This window comes from Pyxicephalus adspersus, chromosome 5 (genome assembly GCF_032062135.1).
Source record: "Pyxicephalus adspersus chromosome 5, UCB_Pads_2.0, whole genome shotgun sequence".
In the NCBI taxonomy this organism is placed as follows: Eukaryota; Metazoa; Chordata; class Amphibia; order Anura; family Pyxicephalidae; genus Pyxicephalus; species Pyxicephalus adspersus.
Genome location: NC_092862.1, coordinates 110,057,030 through 110,082,370, shown reverse-complemented (window position 1 = coordinate 110,082,370; position 25,341 = coordinate 110,057,030). Strand labels below are relative to the sequence as shown.

General features: G+C 36.3%; 1 protein-coding gene across 2 annotated transcripts in view; it reads left to right on the top strand.

Annotated features, from left to right (window-relative positions):
- The window catches only part of KAT2B (lysine acetyltransferase 2B), a 54,266-nt gene that overhangs the window by 4,764 nt on the left and 24,161 nt on the right, over positions 1 to 25,341 (top strand). For both annotated transcript variants that reach the window (XM_072412419.1, XM_072412420.1), the window contains exons 2-6: positions 14,724 to 14,850; positions 18,114 to 18,259; positions 18,402 to 18,491; positions 21,672 to 21,853; positions 24,491 to 24,682. In XM_072412419.1, the coding sequence (XP_072268520.1) occupies positions 14,724 to 14,850; positions 18,114 to 18,259; positions 18,402 to 18,491; positions 21,672 to 21,853; positions 24,491 to 24,682 (737 nt within the window). The remainder of the gene's footprint in view (positions 1 to 14,723; positions 14,851 to 18,113; positions 18,260 to 18,401; positions 18,492 to 21,671; positions 21,854 to 24,490; positions 24,683 to 25,341) is intronic.

The window sequence follows — 25,341 nt, the reverse complement described above, 5'->3', positions numbered from 1 at the left end:
CCAAAAGAGCAAAAATATTTAGTGCGAGAAATTACGGGCTTAGCGGTTAGGGGGTTAATAAATCAGGCTCAATAAATCTACTCAATATCAAACGTATGTGTGACTAGCTGTATGGTTATAAAATACAGTGGTAGAGAACACAGCACTCTCAAGGTTCAAGTTTCTGCTCTTTCTATTCTGAGACAGTCGGGCTCCTACTCCTAGATTATGATTTTTGTAAAGGGAGACTCAGGTGACTTCTTCCCCTTAATCTTTTCTACCGTGGCTGAATGGGACCTAAATCTGTCTCAAAAACCATTATTTCAACTAATGTAAGATATTCCTCTGTCTTCTGTTACTCACAAGGTAGTGTGTAACTAGTATGCCAGGTATGCAGTGTTCCAGCACTCTCCCCAACCAGTGCCCCTGTCAGCAGCATTTATGTGTACTATATAAAGGTACTGCAGACGCGAGATATGAGAAATGGGATTTCTCAATGTAAACGTTGCCACATGAACCTGAGCACATGATCAGTATCAATGCAAATAATGCTTTTCTTTTTTATTGGATGATAAAAGTCTAAATTAAATAGTCTACAAACATTGTTAGCAAGCTATAAGTACTCCACTCCACTTGGGCAGGCCATTTTCCAGGCTGTACTAATTTGTAACAAATATCTTATTAAAAAATATAATATTATACCGTTTTCAAAATTCATCTGTATCTTTGTAGCCTAATATCTACATATGTAATACACAAACATTTTCATAAAACACAGCATTAGATTTCCCCTTGCTTTGATGTTGGTGTAGCTTATACACATTCCTCTGTGTGAATACCGGATGAAATATAACTGTGCATTCATGTGTAAAAATAAGAGCAGCAGGCACAAGGTTATATAACTGTGAACCACCGAAATAATGTGCATGAGCAGTTATTAAGTGCTGACCCATCATTGCGTAGAAGAATGCAGAGACCCATTAACATTCCAGGGTCCAGTTTTATCTCAACAATACAAACAGTGTACAGTAATGGACACTACTGCATACAGCATGTTATACAATTATTTATACAACAGTGCGATAGAATTTAATATTCCAGGATTGTCCCAGATAAGCTTCCTGGCTATGATGCATTTATATAACACTGGGGAACAATTTTGAACAACCTTCAATTTTTAAGCTTATTTACACTAAAATAGGTATTCTGATTCTGAAAGTGCAGTTAGTTTTCTTCTATCACGTCAGGTTTTTTCTCCACCGCTTATATTAATGCGATTATTTTAGCCTGGATTTGTATAGGCTATTCATTTACATGCAAGACAGTGTGGTCAGAGGTTATGGGCTGCTCTATGTTTTTATTTTTCTTCCTACACATGTATTTCCTTTCTTTCAGATCATGTCTGGCTCTTCTGTTTCTCGTTGTAAGTGCCTAAACAACCCTGATTCATTTTGTTGTATCTGTGGCAGTTTCACCATTCCCAGTCAAAAGGTGAACATCAGCACATTTGTAGAGCAAGCCTGTTTGGCAAATTCAAAGTTAAAGTTGGTTAACCAGGTTAATCTTGGGCCCCTCATAAGGTGTACAAACGGTGTGTTAAGGGTTTACGGATGTGGACAAAGGGAACGCGTGATAAGATGCCATTTGGTATACCTATGGTTTGGCGAGAGCCAGGAGATCATTTCAGTGACTGTTACTTTTGTATGGTGAAAACTTCAGGATATAACAAGATAAATAAATGTTACATAGAGTTCCATTGGCTATACACCCAGTGGCTCATTCAGATGAAATCCCATTGCCGGTTTTCGTTGCACTACCCTCTCTTGAAGAACATGATTATGGTGATGAACTAGGTGACAACAATGATGAAGAGTTTGAAATTGAAGAGGACTCTGTTCTTAAGGGATTTGATCAGCATGAGTTCAGTGATTTGGCACGTGATTTGGGACTATTGAAGAATGCTTCAGAACTCCTAGCATCAGAACTGCGTGATAAAAACGTACTTAAAAACGGAACAAAAGTATCGTCCTTTTGAACCAGAGAAATTGCATTTCTGCAGTACTTTAGAACTGACTGTGGCTTTCTGTATTGCTATAAAATACCTGGTTTAATGGAGGAATTGTGAATTCCAATCTATAATTCAACTGAATGGCGACTATTAATCGATACCTTAAAGTGGAGCTTAAAATGTGTCCTCCTTCACAATGGCAATATATTTGGGTCAGTCCCAATGGGCCATTCAGTTTCTCTTTGTGAAGAATATGAAGACATAAAGATAGTCTTGAGTTGTTGCAATATCACCAACACAATTGGGTCATCTGTGTTGACCTTAAAATGCTTAAAATGCTATGCTTCCTTCTTGGTCAGTAACACAGATACACCAAGTATCCCTGTTATCTGTGCATGTGGGACAGCAGAGCTGGTGAGAGGCATTGGGTGAAAAGGAATTGATCTCCAAGATCTACCCTAAAACCAGGTGATCCAAACATTCTACATGAGCCACTTGTTTATAGAAAGAATATTATATTCCTGCCTCTGCAAAAAAAAATGTCATAGAGTAACAATAAATCCTTTGTTTGAACAAAAGAAATTTTAATAAACAGTACATTCAAGTTATTTCATTATTTTTTCGATGTATGTAAAATTTGTATGTTTTTTGACAAAAATGGAGGGTACCCTGTATTGTAAAAACTGAATGTGATAGAAACTGAGTGTAAGATCTATCTCAACAAAAAATGCGTTCCCAAGTGTAATTAGTAGTAGACTAAAAGGTTAAGGGAGCAGTCTTATATAAATGAGTAGTTTGTGGTAAATAGAGTTTAATAATCAGGATTGCTCAGATTTGTAATTATACCTTTATTTTAGCTGCCCCGTCAAGTGACAGCCGGTCTGACTATTATACAGGATTATTTTGCCTAAAGGCTAGAAGACAGCTGAGAAGGGGAAAAGAGCACGTATAAAGAACTTCACTTGCAGGGTTTTCATATCAAGAATTTCTTCTGTTAGAATAAATATAATTGACAGGAAAAAAGTGCCTAGGAAAGACAGAATAAAGTGAATACATGCTTGTTCCATGTTTGTCTTCCCAATCGGCACATACTAACCTTAATTTTCCTTTAGCCACCCTTTAGCCATCCTTTACAGACAATTATCTGTAGCAAAGAAAGAAAGCCCCTTGTAACCCCTTGGGAGTTGCTTTAGTTATGTCTTAGACAAAGTTGAGGACTGTCTCCCTGACACCATGTGCCCGATTTATTAAATCTCTCCAAGGCTGGAGAAGGTACACTTTCATAAGTGAAGCTAGTTTTTCCAGCAAACCTGGAATGGATTTCTTCAAAAGCATTTGCTAGCAAATGTTTTGAATCCTGGACCAGATCCATTAAAGATTTGCTGGATCACCCAGCTTCACTGATGAAAGTGTGTCCTCTCCAGGCTTGGAGAGCTTTAATAAATCAGACCCCATGTGACAGCACTTGACCAATAACCCTTTACCAGGGCTGTCACAAGAGAGAAAGGAGCGTAAGTCATCCTCCCCCATACTTGGAAGTACTACCTTTGGATAAAAAAGACAATATATGTTGTTAGTACACATATACTTTCTTAGTATAGGTAATCACAGGCATAATTTAAAGCAGAAGTGAACCTGTACTGGGTGCCTGGAACAGTTTTCACACCTTTTATGCACAATATTCTTGCACAATATGGCAGATTTTTAGCTGCTCTCCTTCAGTGATACTTCCCCTCTCTGCTTTGTAATGGGCACTGCTTTGGGCTCTGTGCCCATGTCTCAGGATTCAGCTCCAAGTTTGTTTAACATACAAAATCTTTACATACATTTGTTACTTTTGTCATTTTAGTACCGCTTCAAGACTAATGCTAAGCATATACTATGCATGTTTCTTTTATTTCCTTTAATCTTTTAGACCAGCTACAAGTATTTGATGTACCATTCACTTGTTTAATATTCATACAGTATTATGATTTTTTTTAAATTTATATTAATATTTATTTTTTTTTTTTTAATAATATTTATATTATTTGTTATAAAACCAAAAATGTTTGGTTAATTGTTAAATAATTGTTGAACATATTTAAACTAAGAACAGAAATGCTATATTATATTGCAGTGTACCAATCCTTAGATGTGGTCTTTGCATTAGTTTTCTTTTTCTCCCATTATTTTCACTTGGTAATACTTCCAGTAGCACAGTTCCTATTTTACGGTGGTAGCTTAATTCACTAAACTGTATCTGCTGTTAGGACACCTCCCTTCTCTATCTCTAGAACATAATGGGAAGGTGTTACTATAATATGCAGAGGTAACCTGTGCAGAGATAATGCTGATGAGTGTTCAGGAAGTAAGAGAATCTGGAGGATAAACAAGTTTTATTTTGCATTTATCAAACAGACCTAACATATTGGGTCTGATTTATTAAAACTTTCCAAGACTGGAGAAGATAGACTATCGTGGGTGAACCTGGGTGATCTAAAAATAAGAAATGAATGGAGCAAATAGGAGACATTTAATGTTAGAGTTTACATACACTTTAGAACTTTATATTCCAACATTCCATTTCTGAATGGCATTCCTAGTACCATTAGCTTCTGCTGAATATTATGTCTACAGAGGCCACAATTAGATTCTTAGTATATCTTTAAATGCACAATTTCCTTTTCAAGCAAGCTTTGCAGTTCTGTTATTTCTATTTGGTTATTTTATACTATCAATACCATTGAGAACAAGACAACCCAAATTATTGTTTATTAATTTATGGCTAAACTGTAAGCAAATGTCATGAATTTATGGGTTTTGTCCTGATTTACAGCCCACAGCCTATTATAGTATGACCAGTATAAGAGATATGGGTGCATTTTACATTCCACCAAAACATCACAGTTTGATTACACAATCAAGATTACATTCAGCCTGACAGTGTTACACATTCATTTCCTGGACACTATAATATACACCCAGAACAATTCAGACACAGCTCAACAAACCACCCAGCATTCTCCTGTTATATAAATGTGTCTGTATACAGTCAAACATCAGGGTATATACATAGATGTTCATAACCCAGAAACAAATATCTCCTGTCAGTGCACCCACACAAGCCAAGGAAATTACCCACAAATAGTTAATATTCGTCTCTACACAGCCACTGAAATACCCAGAGACAAACTCTGAAAAAGCTTTGTGCCAAGTGTGGTTATATATAAACCACAACTAAATGTCTTGTGAAATGGAGCCAAGAATGTGCAGTTTATACTCCACAGAAACAATAGACTGAAGGAAATATTGCTAGATTTGTTTCTTCTCTCCTGCAGACAATCACCCAGTGTAATGCAAATGATAGCCAGTACTGAAGTACTCAAAGCCAATTTCTACAGGCACATTCCAGTGCAAAACAAAACAAAAAAAAAAATTATATGAGGTGTTTGTTCTATTGCACGAATTGAATACAAATTAAAAGCTGTGCATTAACACACATTATGTTTTGTAATAAAGTGTGTTGCGTTAGGGCAGCTCAATCCGAAAAGCAACATACAGTTCAAGCATTGCTTTGTGATACAACACAAATGTGTGTAAAGTGCACGTTTATAGCGTGCACGTTTATAGCATGTCCCTAAAATGTAAACATTTTAGTTTCTCCAATTCTTTGTGGCAGGAACATCATTTTAGTGTCCTATTTAACAAAATTTAATTACTAAATTATTGCTGAATAAACAGGTCCATACTGAAAATGTAAAAATTGCTCTGACCCACAAAAGGTATAAAAATATGAGAGCTGCAGTGGTTAATGTTTCCTTAGATAAACATTGAAGTGTGGGGGAGCCACATTAAAAGAGCAACTTTGGGTTTTATCCAAAATTTAGCTGTAAAGTGTATCAAGTGTAGTCACCGTGGGCCTGATTTACTAAAGTTTTCCAAGACTGGAGATGACCCACTTTCATCAGTGAAGCTGGGTGATCCAGCAAACCTGGAATGGATTTCTTAAATGTCAATTTCTATTCGTTAGCAAATGTTTTCAGTCCTGGATCACCCAGCTTCACTGATGAAAGTGTATCCTCTCCAACCTTGGAGAGCTTTAATAAATCAGGCCCAGTATATCAGTCCCCAAAAAAATTGAAGTATTTTTCTTATCTATGCTTTTTTACTTGAATATCCCTGATATAACACATTTCTTGTCTTTGGATAGCTATACTGACTCTTCCACTCCAATGGGGAGAACTGGTTGCCACCCAGACTGAACTTGCTTGCCTTTGTTCATTCCTATTACATGGTAGTTGATAGAATTAGTAGTTTACAAAAAAAGAGAACTGCTGTCCAGCTCACAGGAATTGACAAGGACATAACATTTCTGACAAGACCAAGTATATATATTATGTCGTTGTTCAGAGTATTATTAACCTGAAGAGGAAAGCTAATGCATCAACCACATTGAAGGACTGCACCTAAGGTGCTATACATCAAAGGTCTGTTGCTGGTTTTAGTTACCCCTCTGTGCAGCTTTTACCTGTTTAACTTTTTTATACTTCTACAGCGTTTAGGTACCCATTAGATCCATTGCTATATGTTTAAATGAATTTGCTTCAGGCTTAATTGGCGTCAATCCAAATTGTTGTGTGTGCAGGAGTAAGATTAGATTGGGAGCTGCCAAGGGATAGTGACTGATATGAGTGGATCTATTTACACATAATAAAGTTCTGCATACTATAGTGTGTGCCTGGGTGAATATGTATATATATTTAAACAATTTTGCTTGCGGCTATAGGGGGAAAAGGTTGTAGACACCTCATGTGCACTGTAAAATGTAGACTCTTGATAGTAACTGTAAACAATATATCGCCCCAAGGAAACTTCAGCTCCTTGTACAAGTATAATAGATCAGGATATGTAATGCGTATTTTAAAATGTGACGTGATCTCTATTAAACAGGCCATTACCATTCCTGTATAACTAGGCAAAGAAAGCGATAGCTATTGGTACTAGTCACTAATGGCTCACATTTCTGAGCAATTTACAACAAATTTATTAAATTCATTAATTTGCATGACCTTGTAATAAAAATGGATCAGCGGGTGTCTGTATATATTAGGAGGGCATGGCGAATCTATCTGAAAATGTGGGCAATTTTCTTTAGGAGTGCGAGGATTTCAGGGTGGCTCCTTAAGTGTACTTGATGGACAAACTGCAATTATAACTGTTGCTTTAGTAGGATCTCCCTTGCCAGTGGGAGGGAAATAATCATAGGCAATGCCTGGCTTATGCTCTGCTTAATCTTTAGTACATGATTAAGGGCAGTAGATAAAAACATGTCTTTATTAAAGCTCACCAGCTTGCCGCTGAGTTGATAATGAATTCTAGATTGTTTCCTCTCTTCAAACCAGTCGAACATTCAGTGCAGTATCATATGTGTCATTTTTTCCTTAAAGCAATAAATGGGACATCAGTACAAACCTCAAACACTTGGCTTTATTGTTCCAGGAAAATGTATAGAGGCTTTCTGTGTGTTTTCCTTCTCTATTTATTATGGTCAAGACTAGAAATATAAAAAGGAAAAAATGTTTTGTATTCCATTTATTATTTGAAATATTGTATAGCAGTAATTCTGCTTTCTCCTTTAGAGCCAGCATGCAGAGCTCTAGTTTTACATTTACCATTGTGTTTTAGCTAATACAATGCTGACAGAAATCATTTTTATATACTTTTTTATTTTTTATATATGCTCATATATGACTTTGAACAAATAGACATTTAATGCAAACAAAGGAGACTGCAATGGGAGCTTTTTGTAGTGCTATCTCTTTAGCTAAACCATAGTGGTCTGTGAAGCCTTTACTGTGTAATAAATATGTACATTAATATTATTTATACAGTGCTGACATATTACGCAGCACTTTACTAAGTCCATAGTCATATTACTAACTGTGTCCTACAATTTATTATCCCTACCATAGTCATATGTCATTAACACAGTCTAAGGAAAATTTTGAGGGGAAGCCAATTAACCTAACTGCATGTTTTTGGGATGTGGAAGGAAACTGTAGTGTCTGGAAAAAAACCATGCAAATACAATATCCTTGCAGAAAGTGTTCTGTCTGACAATCAAACTTGTGACCTCGCTTTGCGGAAACCACCATGTACATTACAATACATTCATTTGAAAATTATTATTCTTTAAAAAATGACTAAAATAAAATGCACATTAAAACAGTGTATTTGCCTGTAAAAGAGGATCAGCAACAGCTATGTATGTGAACAAATAAAAAATGCTGTTTTCTACATCTATATTTATAAAGTTATTCTATAAAACCTCTTAAAGTGGAACTAAAGTCATCTGCTAGAGAACAGGGACAGGTGAATATAGTGGGTAGTTCCACTTTAACATCCATTTTAAGACCTTTAAATACCCTGTAAAAAGTATGCATATTTTTGTTACAATATATAAAAAATGACAAAGCAACAAATATGAAGAACAAAGGTAATAATAAATATCATATCACGTTATATAATAAATATCAAGTATAAAAATATAATTTTGCTGTACCTTCAAAAGCTTAAAATAGTCCAAATATATCAAATTTTCCAGGCCCAAGGTTTCACAAGTTTGTACCTGGAGATGTATTTGTCATGGCTTTCATGGTTGTCCACTTTCAGTTTGAAAGTGTTCAGTAATAAAATAGGAGAGCTGTCCTGAAAATGTAACTGTAGAGGCTGTTTTGGGGGAGCTTTTGTCTTTGTTTCAAAAGACTCACTTGTTAAAAAGAAGAAAGACTAAAAGCAGGTATTAGTTCCCTTTAAGGTAAGTACCATAATAAAGATAAATCAATAGTATACAGATCCCTACTAATAAATGTTAGTTATTTGGATATGTGTCCAGTCAGAATAAAGCATTACAACCTTACTGCTGAAAATAAAGATCTTTCTCCTTATGTTAAAAGGTACTTAAACTCAGAATTTTTACTTTACGTAAAAGGGTAGACAACCCTTTTATTTCAAGTAAAAATTTTGATCGTTAATGTTTTTTTTTAAACAAAAAAAAGGGTGCAGCACTGCTTCCTCAATTATCGATTGCCTAGGCGATCAAGAATGAATGGGAGCGCACAGCCTCCCAGAATACCTACGTCACGCATCCCAAGGGGCTCTAGGCTGCTCCTTCTGCGTATTCCTGAGCGTCTCGGGCCTGCACAGAAGGAGCCCTTTCATCAATAGGGTAAAAAAAATTGCCGATCTCACGCATGCGCAGTGAGATTGGCAAGTTTTTCCCAATCTATGTCATCCGATCCCGCGTCTGGGCATTGCAAGATCAGGTGACGTAGGAAGAAGAACGCGGCAGAAGAGAGGAGAAGATGGCGGCGCTTAGTGCTCCTTCAGCGCTGGGCTGAAGACGGATACCGGGACGACGTGGGACCCAATGGAAGAAACTTCCCAACAGATAGACTGATCTGTGGATTTGAAGGTAAGTGTAATTTTTTTGTTTTGGGTTTACTTCTGCTTTAAGATTAGTAAATTTATCCATTGGGTGCCAACTTGGACACCAACATTTACTGGATAGCCAAATGCTATCAAATGGAACATATTAATGTTTAACTATGGCAAACATATATATATATATATATATATATATATATATATATATATATATTACATAGAAACTGTAGAAACGGTTTAAGAATGAAGGGATTCCCTTCACTAATAGTGGCCATTGTAACCTGCTGACCATGAATAAAAAAAAATATAATACATTACGGGATCTATTTATAAAACATAGATCAGATATTCCCTCAAACATTCCCTGGTGGGAATCAATTACTGCCATTGAAACATGTAGGCCTGGAAGATTAACATGAGGGAATGTCTGCTTCACTGTTTCATAAAGAGAGCCCTATGAGTTACTAGCTCAACCTAATTGAATCTCTCAAGATTTAGCAGGTTTGATGAATGTTAAACAGCAGTGATTGGATTTGAACCCAAAATAGGCCTAAACAGTCCCAGGGAGAATCCAGAAAACCATAAACTGCTTTAGGTATACTAGTGACATAATGAATCACACACACATATATATATATATATATATATATCATTTTGCCTATAGTTCTACTTTAAATTGATTTGTATTACAGTTGTAGACGTGCAGTTATCTTTATAAACTCTAGTTGTGCATAGGGATTTTACCATAAAAATATGGGGAATGTTGCCTCTTTTCTCTGCTTTGCATACTTTCATACCTAAATTCACTTCCACTTTAAATGTCCAAGGAAATTCTATAATTTAATACTTCTGGTTTCAAAATGAATCTGTGTGAATGATGTGGTCACGAATGTAAATGTTTCTGTGCACATTTTTGGAGTACAAACACTTCTCTCTTGAAAGCCCTCAAATTATTGGCAAGGTATAGCAGTCCCAGCAAAGCTGATTTTCTTACTTGCCTACATTGCAGCCCTTGTGTATAAATCACATTCTCATTTCTTATATCTGCTCACATCTGTTATCCCTCTGGCACTCTATGTGCTTTGGCAATATTATGAAGGGGGGGCAGTGAGGTGGAGTTAGTTTTATTGCGGCGTGGCTCCAGTTGTTTTGCTATGACAGTTTGGAGAGGTGGGGTTTATCTTGTTGCTTTTGCTTATGTAGCCCTCCCTTTAGAGACAGCTCATTATTTTTACCCTGCTGGCTAATATTTATTAGCAACTTCTTACACGGGTTTGGACATGTCATTTTTTGATACATTAGCTTGGTCACACAGTATCCCTAAAAATTATTATGAAAAAATGGCAGTAATATATTTACTATTTAATAAATTAACTATATTACTACTATATGAAAACAATAGCATCAATTTTCTTTGCTTTTTTTAGTGCTTAGAATCTATTAATAAAAGATGTTAGCTAGAACACCAGGTGTTCTTACGGAAGAAGCATATGTAGCATTGTTCTAGCCATAGAGAATTACTGTCATATGCAATGTACAGCTGAGTGACAGACATAGAAAATTCTAACAAAGACTCAAAGAAAAAAGGAGTATTTGCCTGGCAGAGATTATGCATATGAGCTTTCTACAAGCCTAACAGTTGTGCATGGAGCTAATCCCACAAAGAATCAGTTGGACTTTAACATGCTTTGTGAATTGAGCAAGGGTGTAAACATGACTCTGCAAGAAGCAAGCAGCAGTATGCCAATTTCCTGAAAATACATTTTGTTTCTTTTTTTTTTATGAAGGATTTGGCCTTGAAAGCCTATACTGAAAAAGTATTGAGCCTTCCCAACATAGGCTATAATAATTTCTGAATCAGTGGTTTGCATGAAGTACAGGAGTTCTGAATTCAATCTGTTTCCTTGTTCTAGGTCAGTGACTTAGAAAGCATGGATCTAGAAATGAGCAGAGTAGGCCAGCAATGGCAACATTGATATACACAGATCTTCTTTAAAAGTGGATGTATGCAGGGGGAGGTATATAGGGAGGGGCAAAGTATGCCACTTCACAAGGGCTCCAGACACTTCTCAGTCAACAGGGGCCCCAAATCAATTCAGCAGAGGGACTCCAAGTCAGTTCTTCACAGGGGCCCACTGTTGGCTATGTTTGCTACTAAATGTACGCAATACAATATGTTCCATCGCAGACACAGACAGTGACACAGGAGGAGGGGAGGGGCCTGCCCTGAAGAGCTTACAATCTTGGAGGTGGGGAAGCAGCATCCAATAGGAGGGGGAAGCATGTAACATGTATTGCTTTGTTGCAGTATTTCCTTCTGCATGGTAATGCAAGGCACTAGGACAATGCATGGTAGTGTGTTGTCATGCCTTGCAAAAAGGACCTGCCTGATGCCAAATTTTAAAGTGGGTCTTGTTTAACAAGGTTAGGTCATTTCTTTGATTATTTTAATAGCTACTGTGTGGTCTATTTCAAACAGTTTCACACAAGGGAAGCTTTGGATTACAGAAGTAGATTTTAAAAGCTTTTCCTCTATTTTTTTTTATTTCCCTAGTTGCATGGTCCAATTGTTCCTAATATCTTCTTCTACCCAGGTGTTTATTTCTGCACATTTTTATCCTATCCCAGTTTCCTTTCTCCCCCAGTGTATTGTTCTTGTGGTTCGGTACTCTTTCAGTGCCTTCCAGGAAAGTGCTAACCATGATTTTAATTTGTATAAAGAGAGTGTTAATGTGTAAGTAATTGGACGCAAGTAATTTGTTTTAGTTTAGTAGAAGTCTTTCACTCAGCTCTTAGTTTGTGTGCTATTTATTGTTTTATTCTGTCTATACGGAGAGACATTTTACCAAACACCAGAGACAATGGACTAATGTAGTGAAAATACTTTTTCTGAATAACATTTTCTTAGGATATAATTTTTGTGAATTATAGAACCAGCACAGTTTCCGAACTAGCACTATATAGACTTCTGTAGGCTCGTATTTTTGCAAGATAAATTAAATGTCTTTGTATAGATATATGTTAAGAAACCTGTAATAAATGTTTACTAGTGCTAAGGTTTTCTTCTGCAAATCCTCGTTCCCTGTCTTTTATCCTAATCCATTGACTAATTCATTCTGTGGTCTAACACAATACAATGAGTGTGGTGATTGGCAGTGACATTATTATTAACATCACTGTTATTATTGTTTTAGCACATTACAATGCACAGAAAGGAACCTTGTGTGCTTTGTAGAGCACTAAATTGATAAAATTTAGTATTAACAGCTCTTTGTAAAATAAAGATTGTAAAACAATGGCCCCTGCCTCCTCTGTATCTAGAAGAATTGGTTGTTTTCACCAGTTGAGGCAGCAAAAGGATCAGCAGAGGAGGGTTGGCAAGGTGAGTTTCAGCGGACCAAGAGGGAACCTTCACCCAGGCACCTACCCCTAAATGGGCAAATTACAGCATCTGTTTAAGGTAAAGTATTTGATACCTCAGTATATAATAATATCTCTTGAAAGCCAATAAATTATTGGCACGTTTTAGCAGTAATACATTTAAATAATATTTAATATATTAACTGCCTAACTAAGCAGTCACCAACCAGTGGTCCGCAAGAAAATTTTGGTGGTCTACGGCTCTGCGCCCCCCAGCGGGGTCAGGAGAAGGACCCTGCTGGGGGGGGGGGGGCGCATCAGCTAGAGCCACTGACCATGTCCCTCGTACGGATCGCAGACTCGGAACGGTGAGTAGGTTGTCTCTCTGGACACAACACACCCATTGGGTGGGTTCTGGCATCATGGCGTCACTCTGGGGGAAGTGTCTTTCGTTTTGAGTGACACACCACTACCCACATCCACAGTCCAAAGTCCGTGAAATTAGTGGTTCATGACAACCAAAAGGTTGGCGACCACTGATCTAACTTATAAAGGGGCGTAGTTTCTAAAGTTTAGAAACACTGGACTACACCATTGATAATCAGTGAATTATGTTTCCCATCAGCCCTTCCACTGGGCTGTTTGTGAAGTTCATTTGGGTTCTATGAAGATCCTGTTCCCGAAAACATTAAAAAGTTAAAATTTGCAGGAGCACACAGCGAGTTCACCTTCATTTTTTCCGGCATCTCTGTCCTTCTGTTGGGGATTATAAAACTTCCGTGTTTAGCAACAGTCCTGTCTGTTCCCTGTAGCTGTTCATTGATGATGCAGCGCCTAATAATAGTACAGGGCCATGCACCATACATCACTGTTGATCTCACTGCCCTGCTGTTGTGAAATATCATAATGCTGTGATACTTGCTCTCCAGGCAGACAATTTAGGCTATGTTTTTGAGTGATTTAAAAGCAAATATTCATAAAACAAAAAAAATGAACTCAATGTCCTGTGGGACATGGCATTGTATAAATATGTACTTACGCACACATTATTGTGTATTTATTACTTTTTGTCATATCCTACTCCTAGTTTCCATTGACAGTGTTTGGGTTTAAAGCTTCGTCCCAAAATATTTCAAAATGTCTCACAATTTGAATTAGTATTATTATTTTTATTTATTTCATTATTTACTTGCTACCACTATATCATATTATCCAAGCTTACCATATTTAAACATAGTATTTGTACCAAGGGCTAAAAATATTCACTAATGGAAGTTTAGAAATACTGTTTCAGCTGGAAAACGTCTCGAATGGGTAAAGTAGTTATATTTTTATGATGATGCGAGTTCCAAACAGTAGTTTAGATTTTTAGAACACATCCATAACACTCACCTTTTATTCATATCAGTGACATACATAGGATTGTTCTAATTTTTTTGCAGTGTTTACAATACAAACAAAATGGATGGTTGTTGTTCAGGCCCTGAACATGAGAGACCCCAAAAAAGTTTTTTTGGGTCTATACCATGTGTATGAATCTTGGGTGAAACAGCAAAACAATTTATAAATGCAAATATTACTTTGTGTATTGGAGGATTTTATCTTAACAGGACCACAAGACATCTACATGCAGACTGACTTACCTGGTGTAGAACAAAGCAATGAGGAAATACCTTTTCCACCTCTGTTTTAGAAATAATAGGTTTAACCTAAATGAGTAGACATTCAGATGCTGCATGTGGAAACTGGGAGCAATCAGGCAGGTAAGAAAGATTATTGCAGAATGGATATTGCCTGTCCTTTTTTGCAAAAATAACCTGCCTGATCAAGTATTTGTGAAAAAGGAGAAGGTGCATCGTGGTAACAATTTAGTATGCAAATATATTGTTTATGAACAAGGTAAGGATAACTGAGCTGGGTCTTTAATTTGGCATCTTTTTGATTTTAGGCTGATGAAACATGCAAGTGCAATGGCTGGAAGAACCCAAATCCTCCCCCCACCCCACCAAGAATTGATCTTCAGCAGACTGTTGTCAGCCTTACTGAGCCATGTCGTAGCTGTTCACACACTCTTGGTGAGGCACCATCTTTATCTATTTTCAGCAACTTTATTAAATCCCATCTACATTGGCTGGCATGCTCTCTGGTTCCCAAGCTTGTCTCCACATTCTTAAAAAAGTATGAATTATGAATTACATGAATTATATATGTTAGCTGTGTATGATTGTTGAGAGGTAATAAACTGTAAGCTCATGTGGGCAAAAACTGTGCTAAATGTTCCTGTACTGTCAGTAAAGCAATCTTGGACAATATTTGCTATATAATTTGTGTTACAGTTTAATAAACAGTTGAAATGTAGACTGCCAATTCATAGGAACAGAAAGCGTGAGTTTGGCTAGAACACAAACCTCTTTAGCACTTGTAAGCACAGGCAAACTGCCTACTATATCCAGTTACCTCTCCACACCGCTTAATTACTATGCTGCTTATGGAACTAGGTGGAAACAGTCCACTGATCTACTAATGATATTGTACTTCACAACTTATCAGCAACCACTCTATTTAAGCTTGTGGCTTGATATGTCAGTAACAAATTTATAACCATGTGATAGATATACATATTGGCAATCCTGTAATATAATTAATTTTTGAATAGTTCATTCTTAAAATAGAATACCTTTAAATAGTTAATTATATGGATAATAGAAAGATGCAAATTATGCATTAAAACAGCTGATCTTGAAACTCACAAAAGTAGGAGGCGGGGACAATACACTGCCGGAGGTGCTCATTACTCTAGGCTTTTTTTCATGTGGTTAAACCTGTTATCTCAAATAAAACATTTTCTTAGTGTTAGTCTTTAATTTGTTTGTTATATAACCACTTATTTAACCACTTCAGCTCTTGTACTTATTTACCCTGAACCCCACTTTTTTACATTTTTTTGCTATGCTACAATGAAAAAAGTTACAAAGAAAATGAGTGGAATCAAAATAATATGTAAAAAGGCAAATAGAACAGGTAAAAATATAGAACTTAAACATGAAAAATAATAGCTTAGAACAGGAGGTGAAGAAGAAGATAATTAGGTTAGTAGTAAAATACATTTATAACTAAATGTCCAAGACCGCCCTGTCTACAGACTAAGCAGCATTGTCACCTTTTTGATTTAAGTGGAAAAACAACAGATCTACAGACAAGACAGGGTTGATAGGGACAAAAAAGTAAACTGAAATTAAAGTTCTGCTTATAAAAATGGTCAATTAGTCAGGTGGGTATTATTGTAGAAAGAGACAGGCAATGTCCTTTCTGTAACAATCCTTCCTACCTGCCTGCTTGCTCCAGGAAACTGTCAATAAAGCTGAGCTTGTGTATGCAGTCTTGGCATTCCTGGTAGAATGACTGAACTCCTGCACGCCTGCATGGGATTTACTTAATCCCAGCCAGGGCAATTAAGATGGCAGAAGATTATATCCAAGAAGAGAAGTTAGCAGAGCCCTGCGACGGAACGTAGGCAGGTGAATATAGTGGGTTTAGTTACGCTTTAGGATTTAAAAAAAAAAATTTATGAAAAATTGTATGTATGTATGTATGTGTGTGTGTATGTATGTTCCACCATCACTAGAAAACACATGAAGACATTTCAACCAAACTTGCCATACATATGACTGAGACTCATGTGAGTGCACCAGTCATCTTTGTACAGCACTGTGCTATATGTCAGAGCTATATTTGGATGTATGTAAGTCTGTGTGTATGTCATCACTAGGAAACGCATGGAGACATTTTAAACAAACTTGCTTTGTTCCACCATCACTCAGAAACACATTGAGATATTTAAACCAAACTTGCTACACATATGACTCAGACTCATGTGAGTACACCGCTGATGTTTGTACAGCTCTGTGATATATGTCAGAGGTATATTTGCATGTATGTATGTGTGTGTGTTTGTATTGCTCAGTGACAGTGTGCCTTTTGATTACATTTTTTTTTGGACTTACAAATTTCTGGCCTGTAATAATGCCTTCAAGAAAACGTAAGTCAATTGGCGGAGTGCAATCAAAGGCAAAAAAAATGAACCAACACTGCAGACAAGAAAATCCGAGGACAGGAATAGAAGACTTGCCAGGCTGCGCGAGAGAGCTACTACATCTAGAGCTTCAGAGACAGTACAACAGCGTGACACCCGACTACAGCAAATGAGAGAAAGAGCTACTACGCCTAGAGCTTCAGAGACAGTACAACAGCGTGAGGCCTGACTACAGGATAGGAGAGATAGAGCTACTACATCTAGAGCTTAAGAAACAGTACAACAGTCCAGACCTGAGTACAGGAAAAGAGAGAAAGATCTACTACATCTAGAGCTTCAGAGACAGTACAACAGCATGAGACCCGACTACAGGAAATGAGAGAAAGAGCTACTACATCTAGAGCTTCAGAGACAGTACAACAGCATGAGACCCGAGTACATGAAATGAGAGAAAGAGCCAGACAATCACGCACTGCACAACATTATAGCTTAGCATTGGAAGGATTCCACTATGATCCACATAAAGACTACTTGCAGCATGCAAGTGTTACCATCAGAAAAATGGAAATAGTTTGTAGTTACTGTCAAGTCAAGAAGTTTAAATCTGAGTCTTCTGGTATTTGCTGAAAAAAAGGGAAAGTAAAACTGCCAACTGGAAACACTACCACAAGAACATTCATTTGGAATTACACATCAGCAAATACCTCAGAGTCAACAGCATTTTCTTAATAACATCAGAAAATACAAGTCATGTTTCCAAATGACATCATTCTGCGCCACATCAGTTGTTCAACAGCCTGAATTTCCATCCACATTCACGGTGCAAGGACAAATTTACCATAAAGCGGGATTGTTACTTCCGCTGCCAGATCAACCACCAAAATGTCCACAACTTTTATTTTATTGATAATGAAATTGAATATCAATTGATTCACCTCAGGAACAAAATTTCAGATTGTCTTAAAGTTACAAAGGATGTTTAATGAGTACAATGCTCTTTTTAAAACATTTAAAACAGCATTGGAAAATATGCCATTAATTTTGGTTAATTTAATTTAATTTTATATTATACTTATACTTTTAAAACCTGTAAAAAAACATTTATTTGATTTAACACTATAGCTTTATTTGATTCCTTTTCCTGTATAATATAAGATTGCAATAAATAAATACCCGGGCAGCTAGTAAATAAATAAAAACTGATAGCTACTGATAGACTGCATATGTAATGTTTTATTGATCCCATAGTTACAGTGATTTATAGTTATAGTTGATTTCATTATGTTTTGTTTTTTCTTTTTTCAGCATCACACGTTTCTCATTTAGAGAATGTGTCAGAGGAGGAAATTAATAGACTTCTTGGAATTGCACTAGATGTGGAATATCTGTTCACTTGTGTACACAAGGAAGAAGATGCTGATACTAAACAAGTTTATTTCTATCTATTTAAGGTACTCTGCACACTTCAGGGAAGATTTTATATAATAGATACTTAGTTAACATGGCAATGGGAAGGAGCTGGTTTAATGGTATTTGGTTGTGTCTGGAAGTGTATTAAATAGTCTATATTTTTGTATTTCTTTCTACACAAAGCTTTTAAGAAAATGCATTCTACAAATGGGGAAACCTGTGGTGGAAGGATCGTTGGAAAGCCCTCCATTTGAGATGCCTAGCATTGAACAGGTAATTTCAATTGTAATTACTTTTTCCTATTAGTTAAAATATACTTGACCCCAAACCTTGCTGTCTTCTATCTGGTATATTGTGAACAGTATGCAGTAACTATGTACCTTGAAATAGATGTACTTTTCTAAATAAATTCAGTGTGAAAATGTGTAAAGTTAAGTTAAAAATTGGGTGAGTCTTTAGTGAAATATAAGTAGAACCCTGAAAACCAGCCAAAAAACTCTTAGTTTTAACCATTTTCCTTCACGTACCCTTACGTACCTTTCTGGTGATTGGTACCACTTGGCACAAAAAAAAGAAAAATGACTAACCCTGAAACACAAAAAATAAAAAAAGTATATTATCAGGGATTGCTGATTTTTTCTTCTTTTCAACTTCCTCCCCAATGACAGGTCCCAAGAATAAAGTAACATTCTGAGACTTTACTAATCCAACACTAAAAATAGAAAACAGTTATGGCTTATCTTTTATTTATAAACCTCTAAATAAAAGTAAATATATTTAAAAAAAAATGAAATCTTATAAAATATATAAACATAAACAAGTGATATGTTTGGTTTCTATAAATCAACAAATTAACTATGTATTAGATTGTAAACAGTCAAAAAAAGTGCAGTTTATGTTTTAACCACCTGAGCGTTACACTGAGGTCTAGATTTCTGTACCAAAAGTGATCCACTGTTTTTCATGAAATTTTTTTTTAAATTGTCCAATACAAAATGAATGAATGAGTTTCTATTTGAATTTCCCGCACACGCGCCGACGTCATCACGCACGCAGAAGCCTTCTGGTTTTTTTTTTTCTCTGCCGGACGGCTTCTCGTTTCACAGATCATCCAGCGCTGGACGAAGAAGGACGTGGACGATCAGCGGGACCAGGAAAGATGCCGGGCGGCGGAACACAAGATACCGGCCGGCATCTTACCGGTCCCGCTGGCACCCGACGCTGGAGAGGGAGATCGACAGACGACGATGGACGGAGGACGACGCTGGAATAGGAAAACGACGCTGGAATAGGAAAACGACGCTGGATGTGAACAGCGGGACCATGGAGGTAAGGATGTGACAAAAATACGAGCTTAACCATCCTAGCCATTTTTTTTTGCCCGTACGAAGGTCGGGCTTAACGGCTAGGTGGTTAAAGTGAATGATTTTCTTAAAAGAAAAACAGTGTAGTATTGTTAAATGTGCTAAAAAATATGGGGGTTCTTATTATCCACCGATTGGAATTCTCCACCATGTTTTATTCCATAATCTCAAGGAATTCAGCAGGGCTCATGCAATTCTGTCAAATTAGGCGTATAGATAAAATATGAGAAAATCATCATATGGGATCTTCTCAAAGCACTTGATAAAATGTTGCCTAAGACTTTATCTGTTTGCGCCATTCTCTCACCTCTTAGATTGTATACTGCTACGTAATATGTTGGCGTTATATAAATACTGTTTATTAGTAATAAAAAATAATCTGACAGTTGTGGCAACCCCTATGTACAGCGCTGCATAACATGTTGGCACTATATAAATACTGTTTAATAATAGTAATCTGACAGCTTTGGTACAGGAATTACTTAGGACAAAACACTTCCAGGTTGGCTATGTGGAGTAGAGCTTGGGTATGTAATCTCTCTTCTGTACTCCCTGCTGACCATCCTAATACTACATTTTTGTGGTCCTGGGTTTTAAAGAGGAGAGGAAGAGAGGTCAGGTCAGATACTCAGACAGCATTGAAGCTAAAGCATCAACATGGCAGCCAGGAAAATACCCTCCCTTTAGGGATACCAGAATTACATACAATTGTTTATTGGAATGTTTAGATTTTCTAATAGAGAGAAATAATTTTTGGAGTTAGGGGAATGATTACCTTGGAAAAAAACAGTGGCAGTGGAGATACATTTGCTCCAAACCTGGCATATTTATTTATGGCCAATTTAGGCATAGAGAACAAATACGGAGGGAAATTACCTGATTTGATGGTTTAGAAACAATTCATTGATTTTCTATCTATCTATCTATCTATCTATCTATCTATCTATCTATCTATCTATCTATATCTAATTGTGATTAAACAATTATTCCAAATGAATTTTCATTTTAGCAGTGATGTTGTGCATGCCTTCCTTTGTTTCCTTGAAATTCCTATTCACATAGCTGCACATTTTCAAACATCAAATACTGAATCAATGCTGTCATTCTAGAATCCTTACTGCTTCACTGACACAACATACCATTTCAATAATAAGGCAGACTGTAACCTTTGTGTTTGTTATGCTTATTACCCACTTAGAATAACATATTGTTTAGTGTGTTATAATTTATTTGTGAGGCATGTGAATAACTTCTGTTTTAAAACAGTATTTACTGTGCTGTGTTTTAATCAGTTGGGAACAATTATTATTGTTATTATTATTATTACTAAACAGGATTTATATAGCGCCAACATATTACGCAGCGCTGTTCATTAAATAGGGGGTGCAAATGACAGACAAATATAGACAGTGACACAGGAGGAAAGGACCTTGCCCTGAAGAGCTTACAATCTAGGAGGTGGGGTAATTACCACACAATAGGAGGGGAGATAACAGTTAATGAATAAAAAATAATTTAATAGCCGCAGAAATTGGTGATGAATTGGAAGACAAAGCAACTGTTTTTTTATAGATTAAAAGAAATGTAGAAAAGTCAATACTTTGTATACAATAGTCCATTCTACAAGAAACCAGTGTGGGCCAGGATGTAAGATATAACAGGCACAATCAATGTAGGGTATAATTATTGCATGAGCAATGGCTTTCTTTCCAAAAACTCTGAGCTTATCTGTGCCATTCATTCTCCTTTCAAAATATTTTTAGATCTTAACCTCACACCTAGCTCATGCTCACACTGAACTCCATTCTCTTTAATGGAAAGACCAAATTCAGCTTGTTAATGTGTTTATAGGTTAGCCGATGACATCATGGAAGTGTGGGCTACACATGTGAAAGGGTCACAGTGAAATGCTAAAAAGAAAAAAAAGGTTAATGAGTTGCATCAGGCAGACATCACAGTTAAATATACAGGTTGATCAATAAAAATGGTAACAAAAATCTTCAAATCTCTATATTCTAAAATACAGCATATGTTTGTAAATGATATAGTGTTTTAATATGGATATTTCTGTTTTTGTATCTCCTTAAAGGGTGTAAATAATTTTGTACAATACAAGTTTAGCCATCTACCTGCCAAGGAAAGACAAACTATTATAGAACTGGCAAAAATGTTTCTGAACCGTATAAACTACTGGCATCTTGAAACACCTTCACAGAGAAGGCAGAGATCCCCAACAGAGGACATTGCGGCGTATAAAATCAACTACACTAGGTAATATCATTTTTTCAATAACTGAGTAATTAATCTTGGCTTAAGCAAATTTTAGTAGTATGTGTTACTGCGTTAGTCATAGACATTAGTAGAAAACCAGACATTGCAGGCAATACCTTGGTATGGTAATACATTTACATATGCAAGCTTTTAGGAAAAGTAAAACTCCTTTCTTCATGCAAATATGAAGATGTTATACAAATGAAATGGAAAATCACTCATTTATAAACACACACTCACATGCACAGTATACATTAAGAGAGTGGTAGGAAAGCAAACATATCAGATGAGGGAAACAAATACAAGTCATGATTCTCCCAATAAAAATGTTCACAAAGTAATTATGTGCAGATCAGCACTGTTAGATGATGATTATACAATTTTCTGAATATTTCATTAGTGTTTTTTACATATTAGAAAAGGCATTTTAGTTTGTTACACACATGTACATCAAAGAATGGATATAAATCAAGTGAGATTTGTTATAGTGTTTGCTGTTTTTTTGCAAATGTACAATCTAGTGGTAAGGCTGGAAAGAGTGCCCTGAATATTATGTACTTGCTGAGTGTGGGATATCAATACCTAGTCTGTAGTGCACATTTGTTTTCCTGTCTCATGCATTGGGCCGGATTTATTAAAGCTTTCCAAAGCTGCAAATACACTTTCAACAGTGAATCTGGGTGATCCAGCAAACCTGGGATAAATTTCTTTAAAGTAATTTGCTATTTGCTAGCAAATGTTTTGAATTCAGAACAAGATCCATTTGAGGTTCGCTGGATCACCCAGCTTCAATGATGAAAATGTATCCTCTGCAGCTTTGAAGAGCTTTATTTAGTCATGGGAGGGTTTAGGGTTTTAGGAATTATGATTTGTCTCAGCTTGGTGGTTGTCTAAAGGACAGGAGATGGGGCCTGGAATTTATTTTATTACTCTTATGCGTCTGTAGTATTGGTTAGAGTTTCCTTGTGATTTTGCATATGAACTCCAGTCAAAGTTATAGGTCACAACTACGGGTATACAGGTCTTGCTTGCTGGTAGTCAAATAGTATTTTTCTGAGGATACAGCTTACCCTGTTGATATGCAAATCCGTAGTAAAATCACATCCACACAGAATGAATAGTTTTGTTAGCTCTGACAAATTTCTGTCAGGGTCTACAGTTACAGTCATGAGAAAAAGAAAGCACACCCTTTTTAATGCTAAGGTTTCGCAAATCAGGACAAAAATATAATCTGGTCTTTAACAGGTGTTAAAATAAGGTAAATGGACTAAAAACTGAAAACTAAATGGACCAATAGGCTTGATATATTAAAGCTCTCGAAGGCTGGAGAGAATATACTTTCATCAGTGAAGCTCGGTGATCCAGCTAACTTGGAATGGATTTCTTAAAATCATTTGCTATCTGTTAGCAAATGTTTTCAAGCCTGGACCTAATCCATTCCATGTTTTTTTGGATCACGCCATGAACTCCTTTGTATACCAAGGTATTTTAGAGTCAAGTGAAACAGGGCCATGCAACAGGAAAATAGTCCCAAGCACACTAGCAAATCTTCAAAAGGTAGTCTGAAAAAGAAAAGAATGAAGGTACAGATCTCATCCCAAATAAAATGCTGTGGCGACACCTTTGCATAAACGAATCCCCTGCAAACTTCAACTAACTGAAGCAACATTGTAAATTGGAGTGAGCCAAAATTCCTCCACATTTATATGCGAGACTGAAAGAACCTTAAGAAAGCTATTTTGCTTTTGCAAATGTTTGCATTAGTAATTATATTTAGCTAGCCAATAAAAGGTAATACCTGTAATGACTTTACTTTTTCTGTTAAAGTATATAGGAAGTACCTGAATATCTGAAAGTAGACCTATTATTGATTGCACACAACAGCATGTAAAATCTTGTACATCTGAACATCCTAAAACATCATATCAAATTAAACATGTAATACATTGTCAATTTATATTTGTAATTACATTATCTTCTAGATAATTCCAATTTCCTGAAATAAGGGTATTATTAGTATGATGCTTATCGGTGCAAATACACCCATTTACATTGTCAGGTTTCTATTGCTGTGCCCATTTGGAGATTCAATCACTTTTAAATAACAAACATGCTAAAAGAAGTACAGGTACATTGTAGTATCTGCAGGTAGATTTTATCAGTCCCAAATATTGACCTTGTGACCCTATGTTTTCCTTTTGAAAAACTAGACCCAGAGTGTACCTGGGGTATCATCTTCTACCCAAGTTCATATTACGCTGATATAATATTTTAATAAAAGGACCCATTAACACTTTGTTGTCTCTTTGGGTTGTTTGTATTCATGACTAGGATCTGCTATATTACAGGTAATCATGTATTGCAATCAGGCAACCCAGTCATTTTAAATCATTTGCCAACACAAAAGAACAGACTAAAAAGTGAACCTTCTGCAATATGTTCTACTTTTGTTTTACGGAGATGGAGATTCTGTGCGTTCACAAGAATTATTGCACAAAACATGTCTATTTATTAGCATTTAATGAGTGTAAACAGTATTTTTCCTTTTCAGAATAGTGGCGTAATATACTTTTGCAGTAAAAAAAAGTTCTATTTATTCAGGAAAAAATAATGAAATGTCTGTTTTTATTACTGCAGGTGGCTCTGCTACTGCAACGTCCCCCAGTTCTGTGACAGCTTGCATCGATATGAAACTACACAGGTGTTTGGCCGCACATTACTGCGCTCTGTCTTTACTGTAATGAGACGTCAGCTGCTGGAACAGGCCAGACAAGAGAAAGACAAACTGCCACCGGAGAAGAGAACACTAATACTGACTCACTTCCCAAAGTATGACACATCCCCCCAACACCTGTGTTGTTTTGTTTTCTGTAAATCCACCTGCCAAGTGTACATACAATATCTGCCAGAAATTAAATTATATGTTTATCAGATTTTGAAACAGGCCTTGTATTGTAGATTTTATGACTTGCACGTGCAGGTAGTGAATTACAAAATTGAAAAATATATTTTTACCAACATTTTTAATAAAAATGTGCAGCAATGGTCAAAATCCTAGGCTGTTGAAAATGCAGATTTTGAAAGCATTTGAAGTTTGCAATTTTTTTTTATTTATCAACTTTTCAGCTGTTAAATTATAACAGAGAGGGCACACCAATTTGCACAACACATACCATGTAATTTAACATATGAGGCCTTGCATGCCCTGGTCACGATCTTCACACGCCAAGTAATTTGTGGGACGAGACAGGCTTATGGGGTGTGGATAATTTTTTATGCTTGTTTTCATGTGATCATAAGAAATATGTACAAGGCAGGCTTTAATTCTATTCCTATAGGTTTCCTCAGAGTACTCTGGCTTTATCACTTAACTCAAAAAGACATGGTAGGTTAGTTAGACTTTCTCAAAATAGTCCTTAAAATGTTGGTAGTTGGCACATTTAGAAAGGGTAACTGTCAAAAGTGCATGTTAAAAATTGTGAAATAAA